This window comes from Chanodichthys erythropterus, chromosome 24 (assembly GCF_024489055.1).
Source record: "Chanodichthys erythropterus isolate Z2021 chromosome 24, ASM2448905v1, whole genome shotgun sequence".
NCBI lineage: Eukaryota > Metazoa > Chordata > Actinopteri > Cypriniformes > Xenocyprididae > Chanodichthys > Chanodichthys erythropterus.
Genome location: NC_090244.1, coordinates 25,729,437 through 25,754,391, shown reverse-complemented (window position 1 = coordinate 25,754,391; position 24,955 = coordinate 25,729,437). Strand labels below are relative to the sequence as shown.

The window sequence follows — 24,955 nt, the reverse complement described above, 5'->3', positions numbered from 1 at the left end:
CGTTCGACGTACGTCGGACAGACCGACGAATAGGAATCCCTACCAAAGCGCCACAGGGGCTGCCCTCTTCCAGCGCTCTGTCGTGAGCCACCTGAACCCCCTTGCCTAAGGACGGTGGGACCAGGCTCACGCAGAGAGGGTCGATCACTGTTGTTCCCAAAACCCACTCAGTGCGACAATTGGATAACGCTGGGAAAGCGTAGCCTTACATGCGATAAGGAACGCTGCGGAAGCCATATCCTTCCCCGAAAGAGTTATATGGATAAGTACATATGGACCAACCTTGTAGGTTGTACAACATATGGAAGAACTGGGGTGACTCCACTCGGTGAGAGATGGGTTCTCCCAGAGGGAAAGACACGGGCTTCGTTTAGGAGCAGCCGTGGAAAAAGCCATATGGGATCCCCGTAGGGTCACACATATGGAACCCAGCCTAAATCCGGTTCTCAAGGATACAACGGAGTATAGGCCTGGCGCCAGACGCTCCGCCACGTCGGCTGCCGAAGGGTAACCGGAGGACTCAACAGGGTCTGCCCGTAGGGACTCTCTGGAGAATAGAATGCGCATGTAGCGCAGCAAGCCGACACTAAGCCGGGGCCTCTCCGTGCCTCTGACCTGAGGCGAGAACACGGGAGGAGACCGGCTCGACACGAAGGCTATAGTATCTAGCGAACGTGTTAGGTGTCGCCCAGCCCGCAGCTCTACAAATGTCTGTTAGCGAGGCGCCACGAGCCAGCGCCCAGGAGGATGCCACACCTCTCGTGGAGTGGGCATGCAACCTGAGCGGGCAGGGCACGCCCTGAGCTTGGTAAGCCAGGGCGATGGCATCCACTATCCAGTGGGCCATCCTCTGCTTGGAGACAGCCTTTCCCTTCTGCTGGCCTCCGTAACAGACGAAGAGCTGGTCTGAGGTCCTGAAGCTTCGAATTCTGTCTATGTACAGTCGCAAGGCGCGAACTGGACAGAGCAAAGCCAGGGCTGGGTCTGCCTCCTCCGAGGGCAGCGCTTGCAGGCTCACCACCTGATCCCTGAAGGGAGTGGTAGGAACCTTGGGCACATAGCCAGGCCGGGGTCTCAGTACCACGTGGCTGTCACCCGGCCCGAACTCTAGGCACGATTCGTCGACCAAAAATGACTGCAGGTCCCCTACCCTCTTGATGGAGGCCAATGCCACCAGCAGCAAAGTTTTCATAGAGAGAATCTTTAAGTCTGCTGACAGCAAAGGCTCAAAGGGAGCAATCTGGAGTGCTCTGAGCACCAGAGTAAGGTCCCAAGAGGGTATGGAGGGGGGACGAGGAGGATTTAACCGTCTCGCCCCCCTAAGGAACCTGACGACCAGGTCGTGCTGACCAACAGATTTGCCATCTATGTGGTCGTGGTAAGCGGAGATAGCAGCAGAATGGACTTTGAGGGTGGAGGGGGACAGCCTACGCTCCAACCCTTGCTGCAAGAAGGAAAGCACGACACCGATCGAGCATCTTCGGGGGTCTTCTCGGCGAGAAGAGCACCACTCGACGAACAGGTTCCACTTCGAAGCGTAAGCACGTCTCGTAGACAGTGCACGTGCCGAAGTGATGGTGTTAAGTACCTCGGGGAGTAAGTCACCTAGAACCTCCGCGTCCCGTCCAGGGACCAGACATGGAGTTTCCAGAGGTCTGGACGCGGGTGCCAAAGAGTGCCCCGTCTCTGAGAGAGGAGGTCCTTCCTCAGAGGGATGGGCCAGGGAGGGGCTGTCGCGAGGAGTGAGAGTTCTGGGAACCAGGTCCGGTTGGGCCAGTAAGGCGCAACTAACAAGACCTGCTCCTCGTCCTCCCTGACTTTGCACAGGGTCTGTGCAAGTAGGCTCACTGGGGGAAACGCATATTTGCGCAGGCCCCGGGGCCAGCTGTGAGCCAGTGCATCTGTCCCGAGTGTTCCCTCGGTCAGAGAGTAAAACAACTGGCAGTGGGAGGTTTCTGGTGAGGCAAACAGGTCTACCTGAGCCTCTCCGAACTCTCTCCAGATCAGCTGAACCACCTGGGGGTGGAGTCGCCACTCTCCGGGCAGCGCAGCTCGTGATAGCTCGTCGGCCACACGGTTGAGCACACCGGGGACATGAATGGCGCGAAGCGACCTCAGATGCTTCCGACTCCACAGGAGGAGATGGCGGGCGAGTTGCGACATGCGACGGGAGCGTAGACCACCTTGGCGGTTGATGTACGCAACGGTCGCAGTGTTGTCCGTACGGACCAGTACATGCTTGTCGCGAAGCAGGCCTTTGAGGCGGCTCAGCGCAAGGCGTACTGCCAGCAACTCAAGGCAATTGATGTTCTAGGGGCACTCCTGCCCGGAGAAACAAAGGGTCCGACCACGGACTGAAGGTTCGGCGGCACTCCTGAGTGATTGGCACCCGGAACGTGCCGCGTTGCCACGCCCATCTCGGGACTCGGCCGTGAAGCCAGTGCTGAAGCGGTCTCATATGAAGCAGCCCGAGCGGTGTTACAGCCGCTGCAGCCGCCATATGCCCCAGGAGCCTCTGAAAAAACTTAAGTGGGACCGCTGTCCTGCCATTGAACGTATTCAGGCAGTTCAACACCGACCGAGCACGTTCCTCTGTGAGGCGTGCTACCCGTTCGACCGAATCCAACTCCATACCGAGAAAAGAGATCCTCTGCACTGGGGCGAGTTTGCTCTTCTCCCAGTTGACCTGAAGCCCCAACTGGCTGAGGTGCCTGAGCACTAAGTCCCTGTGTTCGCACAACTGATCCCGAGACTGTGCTAGAATGAGCCAGTCGTCCAGGTAGTTGAGAATGCGAACACCCTGTTCTCTCATGGGAACAAGGGCTCCCTGCACGACTTTCGTGAAGACGCGGGGAGACAGGGCCAGCCCGAAGGGTAAGACTCTGTACTGATATGCTCGACCTTCGAACGCGAATCTCAGGAATGGCCTGTGTCGCGGAAGAATCGAAACATGAAAGTACGCGTCCTTCAGGTCGATCGCTGCAAACCAATCTCGGGGACGGATGCACTCGAAAATGCGTTTCTGCGTAAGCATTTTGAACGGTAGCTTGTGAAGGCTCCGATTCAAAACTCGCAGGTCCAAGATCGGTCGTAACCCGCCGCTTTTCTTGGGTACAATGAAGTAGGGGCTGTAGAACCCTGACCTCAAATCGGCTGGAGGGACCGGCTCTATCGCGTCCTTCGCCAGTAGGACTGCAATCTCCGCACGCAGAACAGGGGCATCGACATCTTTCACTGAAGTGAAGAGGACGCCCCTGAACTTGGGGGGACGCCGGGCGAACTGAATCGCATAGCCGAGCCTGATGGTCCGGAGGAGCCAGCGAGACGGACTGGGGAGCGCTAGCCAGGCTCCCAGAGACCACACCAGCGGCACCAAGGGGACCACCGGCGTACCCGCCGCGGGGCAGCGAGGTGGAACGCAGGGACGCGGCCCGGGAGGCTCTCTGTGTGAGGCGGCCCGAAGCGGGGTCACAGTGTGCTGTGCAACACTTACCTGCCTCCACGGGTGGACAGAGGGAGCAGTCGAGGATTTGCTTACCTGCTGCTCGCTGCTGTCCGCTGGCGACAGAAGAGGTGGATGAGAGTGGTGAGGTTCTAGCCCTCCCACTGCTCTCCGAGCCCTCTTCGGACCCGGAGATAAAGGAAACCGCTCTTTTCTTGAAAATTTGGGTACCGCTGGCCGTTGAGCCAGCGGCGGAACAAAAGGAAACAACAAAAGATTCTCCACCCGGCCCTCCTCCGGGGGAAGGAGTGGTGCATTCACCACCTCCTGAAGAGCAGTCCCCTCCATCTCCGGGTCGCCCGTCCTAGGGCCGCTTGGACTTGGCCTTGCCACCCTTCTTCTTGGGGGGTGGCTGGACGGGCTGGGCGCCCCGCCCGCGACCGGCTCCACGGCGCCGCTTGGATGGAGGCTGCTGCTGCTGGGGCGCGGGAGCGGGGGCGGCTGCAGGGGGGTGCCCTCGGCGACGGGTAGTCTGAGGTGCCGCCGGCGGTGGAGGTGCAGCAGCTGACCGCCTCGGCAGGATGTGACTGATGGCCTCAGACTGCCTTTGTACAGCCGAGAACTGTTGGGCAAAGTTCTCGACCGCGTCGCCGAAAAGGCCGGTCTGGGACACGGGGGAATTAAGAAACCTGACCTTGTCGGTATCCCTCATGTCCGCAAGACACAGCCAGAGATGGCGTTCCTGGACCACCATAGTGGACATCGCACGACCCACTGACCGCGCCGTAACCTTCGTCGCTCGAAGCGCGAGGTCCGTCGCGGCACGAAGTTCCTGGAGAACTTGTGGATCATGACCACCCTCGTGCAGGTCCCTCAGTGCCTTGGCCTGATGGACCTGCAACAACGCCATAGCGTGTAAGGCAGAGGCAGCTTCCCCACAGGCCTGATAAGCCTTGCCGGTAAGATCCGACGAGTACTTACAGGCCCGGGAAGGGAGAGACGGCTCCCCCGCCAGGTGGAGTTAGGGCACAGTTGCATAGCAACGGCCCGTTCCACAGGGGGTATGCGCGTGTAACCCTTCGCTGCCCCGCCATCAAGGGTGGTGAGGGAGGAGGACCCACCGACACGGTTTCGGGCAGTAAAAGGTGCCGTCCACGTGCCCGTGAGCTCTTCATGCACCTCCGGGAAAAAGGGCACTGGGGTGGGGGGCTGAGAACCAGCCCTGGCCACCCCGAGATACCAGTCATCCAACCTCGAGGGTTCGGGACACGGTGGAGGATTCCACACGAGCCCGACCCTGTTGGCGGCCCGGGAAAGCATAGCCATCATTTCCGGGTCCGTGTCGGGCACAGTTGTCACCCCCGAAGGAGGCAACTGCGCCGACTCATCCTCCCCAGAAGTATCAGGCTCACCCTCCGATGCAGCGATCGACATCCGGTCGTCTGGGGGAGCTCCGAAGGAAACGGATGGTACACACCTCTGGGGTGGTCCACCACGTTCCGAGGGCAGCTCTACTGGCTGCGGAGCGCACGAGGGGGGAGGGTTCCTAGGGGGTTGGTTCCCCGAAGGAAGCACGCTCACCGTTATCCTCAAGTCACCAGCCCCGCCGCTCGCAGCAACCCTCTGAGGAGGATTGGAGCGAGGCGTCGGGACCGGGACTCCACCCCTTTGCAGAAAGTGGAGTCTCGACCGCAACTCCGCGATGGTCATCTTCCCACAATGGGTACATGACTCATCCACAAACGCTGCCTCAGCGTGCCTTAAGCCCAAGCACGCGATACAGCGCTGGTGACCATCCCGAGGCGCCAGGTAACGACCGCATCCAGAAACACACAAGTAGAACGACATCTTTAAAAAGACGCGAACTACTCGTGTTAGCTCTTTCAAGGACTGACTCTTTTAGGTGCTGAAGCACGCAGGGGAATAGCCGCTGCAGCACAGACAGGGAATGTGCAGCCTGTCGTGTGCACTCTCCTTGAAGGCGCTCCTCTTACCAGCTGTAACAACAGCTTTTTAGCGCTATAGGCGCACCGTTTCACCAGCCGTGAGAACGGCCTTCACGCTGATTACAGCTTTGCTCAATCAAATTAAAGGCAAAAACAAAAACAAAAGGAGAATCGGCCCCGCTGCTGCGCTGTCCGCCTGCACCTCGCAACAAAGAGACGTCTTGAAGAGAGACTCGTTCACCACACTCGCTTTCAGTAGCTGTCTTCATAGAAGGTTTGGCTCCGAAGCGAAAAGCTGAAGATGCAACGCACCTGCTGCTCATTATATACCCGCGCTGCGAGGCGAGCAGCTGATGCATATGATTGCATGCCAATGTGCATTGGCTCGTTTAGTTACACTCGAAGTAGATTGGCCTCTCTAGCGAGATTCCTATTCGTCGGTCTGTCCGACGTACGTCGAACGTGACCGACTGAATGGGAACTACCTTCTGTCCCAGAGATTAAATGTGATCAAGTTTTGATCATGTAGAGCAGGGTTCTTCATTACTGGTCTTGGAGAGCCACTCACCTGCAGAGTTTATTTCCAGCTGTGCTCCAGTTCAACTGGCCACCATTTTCAGGTTAACCAAAAGACTTTGTTTAGTTAATTCAGGTGTGTTGGAACTAAACTCTGAAGGAAAACGGCTCTCCAGGACCATGAATGAGGAACCCTTGTATAAAGGAATTGCAATTTATTTTAATGATTGATTGATTTAGCACTGTGTTATGCTACTGCTATTTTTTTCTTCATTCTACAGATAATGTATTGTTTTCTCATACTGTAAATGTTTATTGCAAGATTTTCTTGAATTTCACCATTTGCCCTGAATTTAAATGTTTGTCAAATTTATTGCAGCTGTTCTTCATTGTTTTATCTCTTCCTTTAGCAGATTTTATATTGGCTAATCATATTTTTCAACTGTACATAATGTAAACTCAGGCAAGTTAAAAAGGTTACTAGGCTAGTTAGAAAAGATTTAACTAGACTCAGTGAGATTGGTGAGTTATAAGGTGGCTCATAGTAGACCCATTTAGTCAGGACAGATGCCATTTACCGTGAAGTGAAAATGAGACTGATGAATAGATCAGAGGCCCTTTTTACACTGGGTATTAAAGGATTAGTTTACTTTCAAATTAAAATTTCCTAATAATTCACTCACCCCCATGTCATCCAAGATGTCCATGTCCTTTTTTCTTCATTTGAAAAGAAATGAAGGTTTTTGTTGAAAACATTCCAGGATTTTTCTCCAAATAGTGGACTTCAATGGACCCCAAATGGTTGAAGGTCAAAATTACAGTTTCAGTGCAGCTTCAAAGCGTTCTACGGGATCCCAGACGAGAAATAAGGGTCTTATCTAGAGAAACCATCGCTCATTTTCTGAAAATATTTTATTAATTTTATACGTTTTAACCATAAATGAGAAAAATTTAAATTTTATACGTTTTAACCATAAATGCTCATCTTGAAATAGCTCTTTTCTTCTTCTTCTCTATTTGAATTCCAGCAGTGTAGACACTGCTAAGTGTATTACTGCCCTCCACAGGTCAAAGTTTGAACTAAATTGTCATATTCAATATGCTAGTGCAAGTTTATAACAATTAGTTCAAACTTTGACCTGTGGAGGGCAGTAATACACTTAGCAGTGTCTACACTGCTGGAATTCTAATAGAGAAGAAGAAGAAGAGAGCTAGTTCAAGATAAGCATTTATGGTTAAAACATATATAATTTTTATTTTTTTTAAGAAAATGAGCGATGGTTTCTCTAGATAAGACCCTTATTCCTCGTCTGGGATCACGTAGAACGCTCTGAAGCTGCACTGAAACTGTAATTTTGACCTTCAACCGTTTGGGCTCCATTAAATCCAGTATATGGAGAATAATCCTGGAATGTTTTTATCAAAAACTTTGATTTCTTTTCGACTGAAGAAAGAAAGACATGAACATCTTGGATGACATGGGGGTGAGTAAATTATCAGGAAATTTTAATTTGAAAGTGAACTAATCCTTTAAGATTATTCTATGCGTTTCAGTTGATCAGATCACAAGTGGACGATGCAAAATACAGGTGTAAACGGGGTGTAAAATGTTTTGAGCTTGTCCACTTCTGACCACTTCCAGAGGTAGTCGAAAACACATTCGGCCGGATTGCTTTTGTAGTGTAGACTCTCATGTGATCAAATGTGTTTGAACAGCCATAAAGGCTGAAGACCCAAGTTTGGTTTGAAGATGAAAAACGTACTAAGCACAACATTCTTTCACCATTCCTGATTTCTAACACACGTTCAGCTGGTCTTGCGGCTGTCAGAGCAGAAAGGAAAGCTGATGCTCTGTTTTTTTTTTGCGCAAATTGTGCAAGCTTAGTATGTCCAAGATCGAAAGATCTGAAAAAAAACATACATTTACCCATGCCTAGAACCTCCCTTCGAAGAAATCAGGACAGAAGTGGTTGAAAGTGGACAAAACAGACGGATTTAAACACCAGGTGTAAACGGGAATGTGTCTTCCTTGTCTACCTATGATCTGGTTGACCAAAACACATCTTAATACCAGGTGTAAACAGGGCCTGAAATGCATTCGGATTCAATTAGATTTCAAACCGTATGTGGATTGGGTTTGTAAAAACCAGCCATCTAATAATTTGTTAAATGGTCGGAAAATGGGCTAAATATGAGTCTTGTCATTTCTCAAACAGAAGGTATGTTGGAGGTCAAGGTTAGTTTATCCACCAGCCAACTGAGAAACTAGATAATGTGCGTGTTTGTTTGGCTTTGCTCGTGTTGTATAGGAACAGGAGTGGGTTCTAGACCAGACACCAGCTGATAAAACAGGCAGGTTTATCCTGTGCTGGACCACTGTTGTCTTGTGGGTAAGGCAGGCACAGGACGAAAGAGTTTGATGCGTGTTTGAGTGTGTTTATAGCATTAGCGACCTGCTCGCAGTGTGATCCCAGCTTTGAGAGACTGTAGTCATAGAGTTGATCTGATTCTAGAGATCTCATTAGAAACAGGAAGAGTCCTCATAGACAGCAGTGCGGACACTGACGGCACTAGTACAGTGCTAGATTAGGGCTCCTGTCCCAGGTGTGTGGTGGTGGTTGCTCATGTTCCCTGCTTTGCTTGCTTGCTGTGTAGGAGTTGGAGCCTTATTTACCTCTAACAAGCAAGTGTGCTCGCTCAATGCTGTCTGGGGCCACCGTACTCTTCTGGGTAAGCATCAAAACAGTCTGCTACATTTAGCAGACAAAGAATTCAATTTTTCATATTCATTTTCCTTATACAGTAAAGTACAAATTTTGTCACCTTTTTATATTAGTGCATAATGCCAATAATGTACAAAAATACAGAGTGGGGTCCAAAAGTTGTAGACAACACTAGGCTTGCTGTGATAGTCGGTGTTACTGTTGTTGTACGGTGTTCAGCCACAACACCGGTTACCTCACTTGTCCACCGCGCCCCCCACCGTCATTTTGATTTTTTATAGTAGTAAAAAAATTAATTAGTTCAGTGAGAACAAACACTGCAATTAAAAACTGAACGCATCTGCTCAATTCAGCGTGGGACAAACAAGAGTCGCAGCACAGATCAGCTTGACTGACAAGACAATGGCGGAAGATTTGGTTTCAAAGCAAAATGTAAAAGCGCCTATTTAAGCGAGTTTGTCATTATACTGTTTTGAGGCTAATTCGAAAGCGAAAGTAAAATGCACACAGACGCACGGGCATCCGCAATGGTGCAAAGCGAGCGTTTTCAGTTCATTCCGATAGAAGTTGAGCTTCCGTATGAATTAATTGAAAATGCTTGTGCTGCTCTGCTCTGTGCCAGTGGACATGCACTGTAAGCGATTTAAAAGTGAGCTGGAAAAGACACCCCGCCTCCCAGGTAAGAAACCGTCACATCCTTAGACAACACTGAAAATCTGGAATTCAAAATTGAATTAAACTTGGAGATACTTGGAAAGTTTTACGATTTTTAAACATCATAAATGTTATGATAGAGCACCATGTTCTAACCAGATGCTATGTGAAAACAATCTTTGTCATAGAGTGTGCTTATTTGTTCACAGTTTATGTTGTTGGTTCCTTTAATTTATTTTCAAGATCTGAGGTAAATTATCCATTGTCACTTTCAGTATGGCTATAAAGGTCACTTAAAATTATATTCAAATTCACATTAAATAAAGCACATAATCATTAGATGATATTATCATTGTCATACCTTGTATGTTGTTGTTCCAGTCGTGACATTGCAGGAATAGAAACCGTTTCTAAAATATAATCCTGTCGCTCGTTGTGTATCGCTGTCATGACTGGTTAGGACAAAAAGCATGGAAAAGATACCCTTTATCATGAGTCGTGGCATCCGACGCATCTGGTCAGGACACTGTGATAAGCTGAACAAGAAATATGTGCGATTCTGCCAAACCAAATAAGAAATAAGAAATAAAATCCTTTACGCATTTTCACTAGTGGTCTCAGATTTTTGAACCCCACTGAATATATTAGCTCTGTTTCAATACCTAGTGAGCTGTCTACATTCAGCAGTTTAAGGCATTATTTACAAGGATGTTATTTAATACCAAAAAGTATCTATAAAAATAGTAATAGACTGTTTTCTCAACATTTGCATGAATTCACTTTCATTGTTTATTAGAGTATTGTGTCATTAGCTTAGCGACATGCTAATATCAAAAACAGTTTAAATCAATTGTGAATTAAATCTTCTGTAAACTGTGCATAAGGAGTGTATAATATTGTGTATTAAATTATATATTGTATTATGCAGTGTTGGGGAAAGTTACTCTGAAAAGTAATACATGACAATATTGCGTTACTCTCTTAAGAAGTAAAGAAGTTTTTTGGCAAATGTAAAGGCTCTTTTTACACCAAAAGCGAAATGACACAGGGGAAGAAAGTTCAATACTCTTACTTCAGCAATAAAAAAAGAAACACAAAAGTAATGTGTTACTTCACTAGTTACTTGAAAAAAGTAATCTGATTACGTAACTCGTGTTATTTGTAATACGTTACCCCAACACTGGTATTATATTATTATATATATTGTATTTAATGTCTGCCTTTGTGCACTTAAGAGGTTCCACTGCCATTGGAACCAGCCGCCTGTGTTGGTAGTAGATAGTAGTAGTTTGGAAACAGAGCTATTATATACAGATATTATATAGCAGATAATATCTGTGTTAGACTTAATATTGAATTTTAATAAGTCGCTGGACTGTATGGACACAGAATCACACATCAGTAAGTCAGTTAAATCAGTAGATCTGATGTTTGTTGTAGAGCATTTTGCCTGAAGATGCATGTTTTTACCAGCATGTAGCATTTTACTGTTTTGGTGTGTCCTAGTTCATAGTTTTCACAGTGATCAATCTTTTTTTTAACAATATTTGTGTATAAATAATTGAGTAGTATCTACTAATTGCAGTGAATGAGTTGTTTTGTGTGTTTGACGTTTACCTCTCTCACCCCAAAACCCAGATCTGTCTGATTATCGCCAGTATAATCGGTGTGATAGCGTACCGTCTGGCAGTTTTCGCAGCATTTGCCAGCATCATGAAAGACAGCCCAACCAATAAACTGGATGTGGTTGGAAGCCTCATCACACCCCAGTTTGCCACATCCGTCACTGCTTCCTGCATCAACTTTGTCATCATCATGATTCTGAACTTCCTGTATGAGCGCGTAGCCATTAAGATCACTGATATGGGTGAGTCTAAATAAAGAGCTCTTTCTTAGCCTCATTATCCGGAGTAAAATTTTAAGTTATATTGTAACTTTTTAATAAATATAATAAATAAATGTTATTTATTTTAATTTTGATGAACTGTTCTATTAATTTATTGTATTTATTTGTCATTGGTGCCTTCTATTTTGTGAATGGATTGTTCTGATTTGTTCCAATCAATTCATAAAGTGTTCTAAATCATGTAACAGATAATAATAGAAACACTGTCATATATTGTACAATTATTAATGTATTTCCATAATATACAGATTTCTGTGGTTTTGCACACTGATTTTTATTCACATATTGTCCACAGAGGTTCCTAAAACCCATGTGGAGTATGAAAACAAGCTGACAGTGAAGATGTTCCTCTTCCAGTTTGTCAACTACTATTCCTCCTGCTTCTACGTCGCCTTTTTCAAGGGCAAATTTGTGGGTTACCCTGGCAAATATGCCTACATGTTTGGCGAATGGAGTGGGTTGAGAAATGAAGAGGTAGACCTGAGATCCCAGAAAAATGATTTTCCATGCCACTTTAACTTTTTGACCCTTGTGCGGTCTTCGGGGTCTTTTGAGACCCCAAACGACGTTTGCTCAAATAAAAAAAAAATGTTCTCTTTGTCCAGATGGCATGAGACTTTGTACATTGGTTAACAATTTTAAGATCTACAAAAAAAGAAAAATCTTGTTTTTATGTTAGTGTAAAAAAAGAAAGTTACGCTTGTGGTCTTCGGGGTCTCTGGAGACCCCAGGCAACAAAATGTAATTTTTGTAACAATATAAAATATTTTTAAAAAACCAATGTAATTTTACTCTGTTTATTAATGTTTTTTCTCAACATTTGTGCAGTTTTTGGAGGATTCATGATATCTTTTAAATTTATATAAATAAATTAAAATATATATATTTTTAAAATAGGTTTTTATGCATAAACAACTTTTTATGTAAAATTCACTTTATAAAAGGCCCAGATTTCTAACTTTCATTCATGTGGATAACATGGGCAAAAATCTTACACTAAACCATGTCAAATTATCCATCTTTTGAAAAATGCAGTTTTAAAAGTAAAAAACTATCACTTTTACCAGTAGATGGCTGCAGAGCTCAGTTGCTCAGTTGCTATGTGCTATTTGAATGACTGAAAGATATCTTTTCACAAGTTTTTTTCCATTAAATTCATATCTAAATGTTATGAAATCACACTTATAACAATAAAAATTACTTCAAAGTTTAGCATTTTTTGTACAGGGCAAAATCAGTTTTTCAATAATAATTTTATAATAAAAATAATAAAATAAATATTTATTATTTTTATGTGTGTGCGTGTGTGAGCATGTCCATTTTGTATTGAGGATGTTTTTTGTATTTTTGGAAGTGTGCCACTTCTGTCTATGTGTGTTGTGCGTTGTTTTTGATTTTGAGAATGGATTTTGTCCAATTTCCAAGCGGGGTCTCTGGAGATGACATTATTGATGATATTATTGAAAAACGTATTTTTCTTCCGTACAAAAAATGCTAAACTTTGACAAAAAATAATTTTTATTGTTATAATTGTGATTTCATAACATTTAGATATGAATCCAACTGAAAAAAAAAAAAAAAAAACTTGTGAAAAGATATCACAAATCCTCCAAAAACTGCACAAATGTTGAGTAAAAACATTAATAAACAGAGTAAAATTGTTGCCTGGGGTCTCCAGAGACTCCGAAGACCACGAGTGTAGCCCCCAAATGAAGACAGCACAAGGGTTAAAATGTTGTTTTGCATTTAATGTTGTTTTATTGTCTGTGGAACTAATTTAAATGAATTAAGTATAGAGTTAAAGCACAATCAAATGCATATTATTTTATAAAATTATAGTAATGAATTATTAGTAGATTCATTTGAAGTAATCATTTATTTATGATGATCATAATTGTCTTTTCAGTGCGAGCCAGGCGGCTGTTTGATTGAGTTAACCACTCAGTTAGTGATAGTGATGGTGGGTAAACAGGTTTGGGGGAACATACAGGAAGCGCTCGTCCCGTAAGTCCCCATGACATCATAATCACACAAATAACCATCATTATCTGTTGCATGACCAGGATATATACCTTAAGTAATGCTTAATTTCATGACAATAAATAGAGTACAATAATTTTGATCCACTTAATGTGGCCACTGTGAGTTTCTATGCAGTTTATTATATTTATTAGTGTTAATTATTTATTTATTGATAGTGGGTGGCGTTTTATATATTTCTATATCTTTATGTTTATTTATGTAGCTGGTTGCGTAACTGGTGGGTGAGCAGAAGTGCTCGGAATCATCCGGAGAGTCTGTATAGTCGCTGGGAGCAGGATCATGACCTCCAGACCTTCGGTCAGCTTGGCCTCTTCTACGAGTACCTGGAGATGGGTGAGTGGATGGAGATATACTGTATATATATAGTGCACAGCATAAATGATTACATCCCCTCTGAAACTTCTGAAAGTCAGCAATTACTCAATTACTTAGAAAACATGTTAGCTTTCTTTAGACATAAGGGGCCAATCTAAGCACATAGTCTAAAGCGCACAGTGCAAGTGCACTTAGGGCGTGTCCGAATCCACTTTTGTTAGTTTGAGAATGGGAAAAATGGTCTGTGCGCCCGGCACATTGTCTGAAAGGGTTGTCCCTATTCTCTTAATGAGTAATGGGTGTGTTTTGGGCTTAACACGCAATAAACCAACCAGAGTCTCGTCTCCCATTCCCTTTAAAAGCCAGTTGCGTTCGCACCATGGCGTATTCGCTATTTAGCAGAAAAACTGAACATGTCTATAGTGAGGAAACGGATCTGATCGTGCGCAAGGTTAAAGCGTGAGCAGACCATCTACGGGAAAAGCCGGATTCCACCAAAGCATTTTTATCTTTATGCATACAATAATAATTGATAAAATGTGATAAAATGTTGTGTAGCAAAAATGAGTGCACCCTCCTAAAAGTATTAAATAAAACAAAATACCTATTTTCTGCTGTAAGTTTAAGGCAATGTTTGATCAACAGGTAAGTATGTTGAACCAAAACATTTAAAGAGAAGTAATTTCTTGACAATTAAAAGTGTTATATAGCCCACTGAATCATTCTCAGACTTAATGCTGACAACAATGTAACCACTTGGGAGAGAACTGTCAGGAGACTTATTTCTTAGCACAAAAGAGGACAGTGGTACAAGAGGATTACCAAATTTAGCAAAAGTAACACAGAAATTCAAAAACAATGGACTTGTGACAAGGCCCCTGAAATAATCAGGCCTTCATTTTTAAGCTTTCGTTTAGTGATGAGGGATTTTTTTGCTAGACAACGAGTAGGAGAGATACAAAGCCAGCAAAAGCTATGAAAAGAGTGACTGTTTATCTCACAGAGTAAGATGCGGCCTGCAGAAATGACACACATGGTTGTTGTTCTTACTGGAACTACCTACTGTAGCCAAAGCACAATAAAGTCAGTTCGTCATTTCGAAAGCTGTCATGAATTCCCACACCACTGTGTAATTTAATACACAAACCTGAAATAAAAGATTTCTTAATGAAATAGAAGAACTCTTTCCTCATCCCCTGCATTGTTGAGCATTTTTCATCATTCTTTGTGCATTCTGTCATCCTGACAGACTCCTTGCACTGGAGAATGACCTCTTGAAGCTCCGCCCTCTTAGGCAAAGCGCAGCAGCTCATTTGCATTTAAAGGGCACACACTGAAACGGCACGTTTTTGCTCACCCCCAAAAAGTGGCAATTTTAACATGCTATAAAAAATGATGTGTGGGGTATTTAAAAATACACGCAATATATGACCTTAAATTATTACAAAACTCTTTAGAATACTTGATTCTGATTGCTTGTGTTCTTTCTTTGTGTGGTCTCTACAAGAATGCGAATGAAATAATTTCAACTCAAATCAATATTTCATGCCCATGTATTTACTTTTTAATTTCATACATTGCTGTGTAATGAGCAGGCTTTGCACTGGGGTTGTTCACTCTGTCAGGGTTTGTTTTGCATTAAAAACCATCTGACTGTACGTAAACACTTTATGTATCTTCATTTAAGGGCTTTTCTTAGCAAAACTCTAGTTCAGATTTTAATCTGTCACCCTAATTGAGATCCTTGTTGTTTTGAGATGTTGGGATGTCTTGTTGTGCCAAATAAGTAACTTTTATGTAAATCTGTTATGATCTGTTAGCTATAGACCTATTGGCCGAATTTCACATAGATGAAAATGAGGCTGTGAGGAAGGGACTTTACAGTGACATGCACTGGTCTTAGTTTTCAAAAATCAAGTTTTATGACGTCTTTGTCTACTGAAAGTTTTTAGGAAAAGCTGTTTTGTGAGCAATCCATTGAACACACTGTACTTCTGTCCCTCTCAGCCTCACTTTCATTCCTGTCAAACAATAAATATGGTGCTTCTTGACTAAGGATTATCGTTTAAAAAAATATTAGTTTTGCAATTCTTTTATAAAGTAATTAGCTACACTAAAAGTGTATTTTTAATGAAGCTTAACTAAATCTAATTATGAATTGCTTGTAACTTGACTAGAGTTTCAAAGTAGCTTCACTTACACTGATTTACTTGCAACTTCTATATGAACAAGCTTTCAACCTGCAATGACTCAGTTTTACAGACAGATGGCGCTGTAGCTTATCTTTGTGTGGTGTAGCACATCATTTCATCTTTGTTTTGCAGTTGTTCAGTTTGGCTTCATCACCCTGTTTGTGGCCTCTTTCCCGCTGGCTCCTCTGCTGGCTCTGATGAATAATATCTTGGAAGTGCGAGTGGATGCCTGGAAATTCACTACTCAGTTCCGCAGGCCCGTGGCAGCCAAAGCGCACAGCATTGGTGCATGGGAGGAGATCCTCAACATGATCGCCGTTTTCTCAGTGGTCACCAATGTGAGTCTGTACCAGAAACTGGTTCACTCAAAAAAATTATACATTGGATTTACTTAACTTTTTTATGTCAACAGTTTCCACGTAACTGGGTTATGTTGCATTTTATTAACATTGTTTATTTCTGTAAACTTAAGTTTATTACATAAGGTGATTTCAATGCCATTTAGTTCATTTAGACATTCTTCATTTTGTCCAAAACTATCAAGTTCAATTATCCTAATATTAATATCAAACAAAAATTTAAAACAAGTAATCCAGTTAAATTGAACATTGTTAGATGTTATCCAGAAGACTGTTTTGTTACATCCATGGCATGGCCAAAGTAGTTTTTTTTTTTTTATTAAAACAATGTTAATTGTTGTTAGCAGATCCTCACCCCAAGCACATGATCTATAATTTACCACCATGGTAAACCCTAACATACCAGAAACTGTTTTAAATATAAACATAAAAGAACATTAAACATTAACAAGTGTCCCGATTTTTTTCATTTTGATGAAAAAAAAACCCATAAAATAACATTATATTTCAACATTTACTCTCCCTATCAAAGCATGATGGGAAGGGGAAATCCTGTTCCTAGTTTCTATAATGCTATTTTATCACAACTAAAATCTTTTATGTACTCTCAACTTAAATGGATTAAAGGTGCAGTATGTGATAATTTTTTCCGATAGAGGTCGCTAGAGGCCTATTCAAAACAAAGGCGTAGCTTGATGACGGCAAGTTTGAGTGTGGAATCTTGGGACATGTGGTCTCCACCTCAACAGACAGTGCAGTAGGACTTGGGAAGAAAACATTTTAATGGATGCGATTATTAACGTTACTGTAGTATGAAGCAGAGCAGGACCGAGTGTTGTGGGAGCTGAACGAGGAGCTGGAGCGATTGCGCAACACACACCTCACAAGCAGCGGGACTTTTATTATGACACAATCGCTGGCGCTGCTTCCGCTTTACCATATGTATCATATGTATTGACAGCACAATTTTTATTGTGAGGTTATGATGTAAAATTATGATAACTACAATGTAGCTGCTACAGTAACTAACAAAATCTATCCAATACTGGATTTCGTAAGTGTCTGAAAAAGACAATTTTCACATGCCACCATTACATATTGCGTCATGCTATATTGCAGTACAATACAGCAAATATAGTTTACAGTAAATTATCAAATTAATTGATTACTGTTTAGTCAGATGATATGAAAACGATTACCACTTGTTCAACAAATATCAAACGATTTGCGCGAGTAGATTACATACAAAGTCAATGCAAAGACGCAGGTCTAGAGACGTGATGCCCTGCGTTTGGCGTGTATGCCCCATAATACTAATCGTGTTGATCGTTATAATGGCATATGTTTTCTGTAAAGATACGAATCAAAACAACTCACCTGTCGAGTAAAACACAAGCGAGATCGGCATCTCTTTCTAGGTGAAGTTTGTCGCGAAGCTCTCTCCATCTAGAAAATGCAACACCGATATTCTCCGACACCGATAATCGCTCTTTCTCTCCTCTTGTCCCAAACTCTTCTTGGGTCGTTTGGTTGGCCCGTACGCTTACGTTAACGGGAGCTGTCCTTGTCGACAGAATCAGCGGCAGATGGTAAACAGTAATTATGTTCCATAAATAAGTAACACAATCCACCATAAAACGTGCAAGAAGCAAATAAGGAACTACTTGAAGCAAACTAGTGGTTTGCTGAACGCTAGACACTTCCGCATTTGTCCACGGCACTGTTGTCATGTGGTTTCTACGTCAGTAAAGGCGGTAACAAAGAGTAACTGATGTCATTGACAGGCGACTGCACTGCCCCGTGTCACTGTTTCGAATGGGAATTTTCTCATGATTTACAAGTAGTTGAAAACATTAGAGATATTGTTAGTAATCAGCTGGACAAAATATATAACACTAGCCTAGTGGTTTTCGGATATTTTACTGCGAATATCTTACATATTGTACCTTTAAGTCAAATAGTTGAAAAAAATCAAACCTTCTAACCAAAAAGCTAATTAAGCTAATGAGTCTTATGGACTGATTCATTTAAAAGAATCAGCTAATAAGAATCATTGGTACACATGAAAGCTTGGTTCCGTGCAATAAGCTGTAAAAAAACAACTTAGTGTGGTGCTTGCTATGTCTGACACACAGCTGAAGTGCACGCACAGAATGCAATGGCAAATTCAGTTCTCTTCATTTCAGTTCTTCATACACACACAATTATGCCAAAATACCCATCTTGTGGAGTATTCATGTAAGCACAGTTGGTTTTGTCCCAAGTGAAAGTAAACAGTTAATGTAAACCGGATGTGTATCAGTATAATGGATATGTGCATTTGCTCTTAAAGTGACAGCAGCCTAATAATCTTCTCTGTGTCATTAATGTTAATCAAACAACAAAAGACAGTGTAAGACCTAATGTCATTCATTTGTTTGTCAGGCTTTTATTGTCTCATTCACGTCGGACATGATCCCTCGGCTGGTGTATCTGTATGTGTATCACCCGGGTACTGAGAAGAGTATGGAAGGATACATCAGCAACAGCCTTTCAGTCTTCAACATCTCTGAGATTCCATCTGCAAACCGTCCAGAGGACGGCGAGAACCCAGACTGGTTTGACAGCTCCAACATCACCACCTGCAGGTACTGTTGTGTATGTTTGTACTGTGTCTTTCTATAGAAAGATTTATGGTAACACTGACAAATGTGTCTGTTGATACTCTAGCTACCGCGACTACCGCTACCCTCCAGGACACGAGAAACAGTACCAACATAACATGCAGTTCTGGCACATTCTAGCTGCCAAACTGGCGTTTATCATCATTATGGAGGTATGGGCTCTTTAAATTCTTTTCATTCCCTTCTGAAAAAGAAGTAAACTTTAGCATACTTTGAATTTTATGTAAAATAATATTATATTATATAATAATAATATATATTAATAAACTTTCAAAGAGAGTATTTAATTGTAAACTGAATGTAATGTTTTTGGACACTTGTTTACATGTTATTTGCAATTGATTGAAAATGTATTATAGTTTATTAAAATAAGTTGAACTTTAGAGTGCTTTTTGACCCTTTTAAGTAGGACGCAAGTACATTTTTATTTGTAATTTCATAATTTTTTGTATTCAGGGCTTAAAATTAACACCCACCAAATGCGGTTATTTCAGCAGTGGCGTGTTACAGTCACTCTTACTAGCCACTTTGGTGGGTTGAATTTTATATATAATAATATATACATTTTTGAGTTGTAGTCTTTTAAAAAGGCATCTGAAATAATAAACTAAATGTAGTGTTGTCAAAAATATAGATTTTTCTGAAATATCTAAAAAGGTGACAATTACTACTTTTCTGCAGAATACATACATATATCAGTGGCGAGCGGTGACTTTTTTAACCGGGTATGCTGTGTGGTGCGTCATGTAAATAAATGTGGCCAATAGAGTTACGTTGAATGGGTTCATAGCTAATATGCGAGATGCTCACATTCTCTCTAGACATCGTTAGTTTACTCATTTGCTTGCTCATGACAAATAGAAACAGTGAAAAGTATTTCTAATATGTTGGAACTTTTATTGAGAGTAGCCCATATTTACCTGTTGAGACGTACCTTCACAAGTATCTGTAAGAGCTTTTGTGACATTTGAGTCAACGGAGGCACAACATGCGAAAGGTGTGTTTGCAAAATATTATGTATTTTTGTAATCCGCTAGGTGCCGCTAGTGTCACAGAAACGACATACTTCAACGTATCAGTTTAGGACACAGATCTAAATCAGACACGACAAATAAAAAACACCATGGCGTCAATTTAAATGTATGCCACAAGACAAGTACCTTTTAAATTAATTATTAAAAATAAGTAAAACAATTATAAATAAAAAAAATGTCATTATAATAAATATAAGTAGGCTATAATAAAATAAAAAAATCAGTTCTTCTATCAGTTCTTTAAAAAAAAGTTGAAATTATGCAAACGGAAAAAATCATGTAGGCTTTATGATACACCTCAAACAAGGGATTTAATAGTAATTTATAATGTTAATATTAGTTGCCGAGTCCACGAATGGCTTGGGTATGCAGAGCATTCGCAGCTTATATGGACCGCACGCCACTGACATATATATATATTTTTTATATATTATATTTTTTATATATATATATATATATATATATATATATATATATATATATATATATATATATATAACACACACACTACCAGCTGCTCTTTCTCTTTCACCTCTCTGACAACGAGTTGACAAACAAACCCACCTTCCCTCACTCATTTGTTTCATTTGCTCTGGATGAATTGTTGGGTTGAATTTCAGCTTGGGATTGCACGTATTACGCGTAATTTTACTTCCCGCAGATTTTGGGCTCACACCCAAAGTGCGCTCACATAAAGCTGCCTCTCAGTACTAAATTGAGAAAGATGAGAAAGAAAATGCATGTGTTAAAGTATAATGGATCCATGCGTCAGGTCTTATGGGGCGTTCACACCAAACACGACTTGTGCGAATAAATCGCGCTACTCGCGTGTAGTTGGGAGCTTGAACATTTTGAGTTTACTCGCTTCATTCGCGTGTGAAATTCACTTCACAACAGAAGCAAATTTGCGTCATAGGAATATATGTGTCCCAGACTCTTCCACTTCTCTCTGCACACTTCCTCTGAATAAACACATCAACTCGTCAGCAGGAAATTAGTTGTAAAATACGGCGAATAAGCTCAATTTGCCGGCTTTAGCTAGCTTGTAGTCTCAATATGTATATATATAGCTCAAATTGAGTAAAGAGCGTTTTTTTTTTTTTTTTTTACAACTTGCCAGATTGTCCGACCTCCTCATTCCAAGCAAGATCCTTTTTATTTCTTTTTCTATAAAAGTACGAAGATGTATATTGTATACAGGTCCGGGTATCCACATACAGCGACAATGATTTTGTCCTCCATTTTTGTTTCGGATTTCTGCCTCCTCGCACTACGTCGTAATCACGTCACTACTAGAGCAAGCTCCTGATTGGTTAACGCATCTCAAATATTCGGCAAAGTTCCGATTTTTCAACTCGATTAGTGCGAGTGACTTGGCGCGAATTGAGCGTTTCGGGCGTTTGATGTGCGTAACGCGTGATTCGAGCGCATCAAACACCCGAAACGCTCAATTCGCGCCACGTTATTCGCACCGCAGGATGTCTGTAAATGACTCGCACTAAACGCTTCATTTGCATCTGGTGTGAATGCACCATTAAAGTGACAGCAGCCGTATATACCTGCTGCCAAATTATGAGATAATATTAAAATATCTATATGGCAGTTTTTCCTCATGGTATCGATGTCAAAATTGTGGCCAGTGGCTAGTAACTAGCTGGTGAGCAAAGTGTACTGCAAATGCACTGTCAATCATCAATCATATGGTAAACTAAAATATACTTTATTGTCATTGTATTGAAACTTGTATTTAAATATATTAATTACAACATTTGCAGTGATGTCATAATTTAGTACATTTTGAACTAAGTAAAGTTAGTAATAATTAAGTAAAAATTTGTTTTATTACTAAGTAATAAAACTCTACAAGTACAGATTTGAAGTACACTACAAGTGCACAATTAGTACTGGTGCACTTGTTTGCTTGTTACGTCTACATATATATGTAGACCAACAATTTAAAAAAAATAAACATTGTTGGTGGAATATAAGAACGTGTTCTGTGTGAACGGCCATAACGCACTCTTGCTCATGTGATATTGCTTTATTAATTCTTTTAATTTATCAGTTTATCTTACTTTGATTGACTTTTATAATATATTTATGTCATCAATACTATTTTTTTCTGTAATAATAATGCTCTTCTCTCTCAGCATGTGGTGTTTGTGGTGAAGTTCTTTGTGGCGTGGTTGATCCCCGACGTGCCGTCCGACGTGAAAGCTCGTGTAAAGCGTGAGCGCTACCTCATCCAGGAGTACCTGCACGACTATGAGCTGGAAAAGCTCAAAATCCAGCTTAGCCAGAACGGCCAGAACATTGACCAGTGCACATGTCCGACCACAGCCTCCTCGCCTATGAACATCGAGGTGGTATCAGACTGTCTGACCTAACACTGGCCTATCTGACCTCACTAGCACCTGAAAGCCAAAGAGAGAGGCTTACACTTAGCCCGTGTGACAAACCAGTCATCTCTCTTTCAACACAAAATCATACGCCACTAGTTCCTAATATCTCATGGTTTATGTTGGATAAACTTTTCACACCACATTCATTGTTTGGGGTATTCCTTGACAAATCACTCCCATATTTTGTCTCCCTCATTGTCAGCCATGTGATGCCTACATAAAGGAAGCATCCAATAGATCTGAGTTTGTATGATAGAATAAGAGATTCAAAGTAAAAATCTTATAAATCTATTGATGTGCAGTACACTTATCTAAAGCCACATGAGTTCAGCTGTAACTCATTTTCTGTCTATGCAGAATGACACTTGCACTTGTCAAGAACAATCAAGTCTTCTCTCTCCTTCCACATCCTTGTTCTCTGTTGATGTTGCCAATGTCTTCTATAAGACACTACAAACATACAGTACAGGCTGTTTATGTTCTTTAAGAAACACTGTGTGAAAATCAGGCAGCTGAAGCGTCAGTCAAAAACGTAATGGTTGCAAACCAACATTTTCTTGACAGGTTTGTGTGTTTCACTCTGAATTACAACTAGAATGTCTCCTTCACACAGCGTCAGAACACAAGTACTCAGCGACGATTATGACGTTATTGTTTAGAATGCCTTTAAGCTACCAAAGATAAAATGCCTTAAAATCATAGTCATATGCATGGATATTTAAAATGAGACTTTAATATCAAACACTTCTATTTACTTTATGTTCAGAATTCATGTTAAAAGAAATTCATAATATCTAAAAAGGGTTTTCAGGAAAATTGTAATTTTCTGTAAGTTGTTTCTTATTATGTACTAGTGTTTTAGTTTAGTTTAGTTTTTTTTTTAGTAAATTTAGTGTATTTTCTTTTATGATTAAAATGTAAGACAAAAACTGGCACTCAAATCATTTAGCAGTATTATTTCATAGATTGCAGCAGCACCAATACTCATATATACATATATGCACACTACACGGTGCTGTTTGGGTGATGGTGTTTAATTTTCGCTCACGCTATTTATGAAGCAGTTGTCACTCTGTTCATATAAGATAATCTGCACTTTAAAGTTTTACAGTGATGTGCAGGAAATCTTCTCAAAGCCAAAGTTGCTCCTGTGATTTAAATGGCCATGTTAGAAAGCTAATATCTTTTTAATGTGCCTTTGTTTGTTCAACTATAAAATCCACGCTGAGTGATTGTTTGTACTTCCTTTCCAATTAATTTACTGTTTTGTCGAGGTCGGAGAAGGACAGTCACTTTGATTTTATGTTTTGCACAAAGCACTTATTGAGAAGTAATTGGTCTCAGTGTTATGGAGCTATATGTGTGGACAAAGAAACCTTGTGAATCTCCATAATTATGAAATGATCATATGGCGTTGGACTAAAAGCTTCAGAAACTTCACATCAAATGGTTGTAATGAGGACCATGGAGAGTTGAAATTTGACATGTATATATGCTAATGATGATGAAAAGTCGTAGCATGTGCATTTTGCTGTTATTTGTGACTTGAATATTTAAGTTGGAAATTATGATATTTTTGTTGAAAGTCTCTGGTTCTGTTATGAAGAATTTGATCATTGTTTTATCATTTGAAGAACTGTTATTCATGCCGTTTGAATATTTCACTGTTGATTTATGTAGCTAACTATGTGCAAGCTGTGCTACAAAATGAAAAGCCATTTATCGTAAAACATCACCTGGACTTTTTAGAGTTTCAGCTAGATGTTGAAGTTCTAGAGTGGTTCTGGGTGATCAAAATGATCAACATTTATGCCTTAATCTTTATCTGTTTTTTCTTGATGATTACTGTTTTAAGTTGATTTTATGCATGTTATCTTGGAGGTGGATATGAATCTGAGTGTTTTTCTCTACTGCTGATGTACCAGAAATGTAGTCAATTTTTCATACTTTAAGCAATCCATTGTCACCAAATAAAATATTGAATCCACAAATTCAATAGTCTTCAACTGTTGTACACATTGCTTTGACATCTCATGACAAATTTTTGGGTTTTAAGAGAGGGTAATTTTCAGCACCAGCTAAATTAAATTTCATATATCCAGTTCAGTAGGATAAAGTTTGCTCCATAAAGCAGAGCAGTAAGACTGATGGCTCACCGCTGCAGAGTTTAATACAAACAGTACTGTACTACTGTGATTTGTGACACACACACACACACACTTACGTATACATACAGTGCTGTGAAAAAGTATCCGTGCCCTTCATGATCTTTTTTTTTTTTTTCTTCAAATGTCACACTTAAATGATTCAGGTCATCAAACAATTTTTAATATTACACCAAGATAACCAGAGTAAATACAAAATGCAACTAAAAAAAAGCTGTCCAAACCAAACAGATCCTATGTGAAAAAGTAATTACTCCCAAAATCTAATAACTGGTTGTGCCGCTAATTTCACTACCCACACCCAGGCCTGATTACTGTTAGACCTGTTGAATCACTTAAAAAGAACCTGACAAAGTGAAGCATGCTAAAAGATCTCAAAAAGCAACACATCATGCCGCAATCTAAAGAAATTCAAGTTACAAAAATGGGTTACAAAGCCATTTCTAAGGCTTTGAAACTCCAGCAAACCAAGTTGAGAGCCATTATCCACAAACAGGGAAAAAAAAAAAAAACCTTCCCAGGAGTGGCCGGCCTAGCAAAATTACTTCAAGACTGCAACAACGATTCATTGTTCAATTCAAGAACCCAGAACAAC

At 41.5% G+C, this 24,955-nt stretch overlaps 1 protein-coding gene across 1 annotated transcript in view; it reads left to right on the top strand.

Moving 5' to 3' along the window:
- ano5a (anoctamin 5a) overlaps positions 1-24,179 on the top strand; it is a 65,501-nt gene extending 41,322 nt beyond the window's left edge. The window contains exons 12-20 of the mRNA XM_067380579.1: positions 8,560-8,634; positions 10,920-11,148; positions 11,483-11,661; positions 13,094-13,191; positions 13,433-13,563; positions 15,870-16,075; positions 18,521-18,723; positions 18,806-18,911; positions 21,944-24,179. Of these exons, the coding sequence (XP_067236680.1) occupies positions 8,560-8,634; positions 10,920-11,148; positions 11,483-11,661; positions 13,094-13,191; positions 13,433-13,563; positions 15,870-16,075; positions 18,521-18,723; positions 18,806-18,911; positions 21,944-22,180 (1,464 nt within the window). The 3' untranslated portion in view covers positions 22,181-24,179. The remainder of the gene's footprint in view (positions 1-8,559; positions 8,635-10,919; positions 11,149-11,482; positions 11,662-13,093; positions 13,192-13,432; positions 13,564-15,869; positions 16,076-18,520; positions 18,724-18,805; positions 18,912-21,943) is intronic.
- The last annotated feature ends 776 nt before the right edge of the window (positions 24,180-24,955 follow it).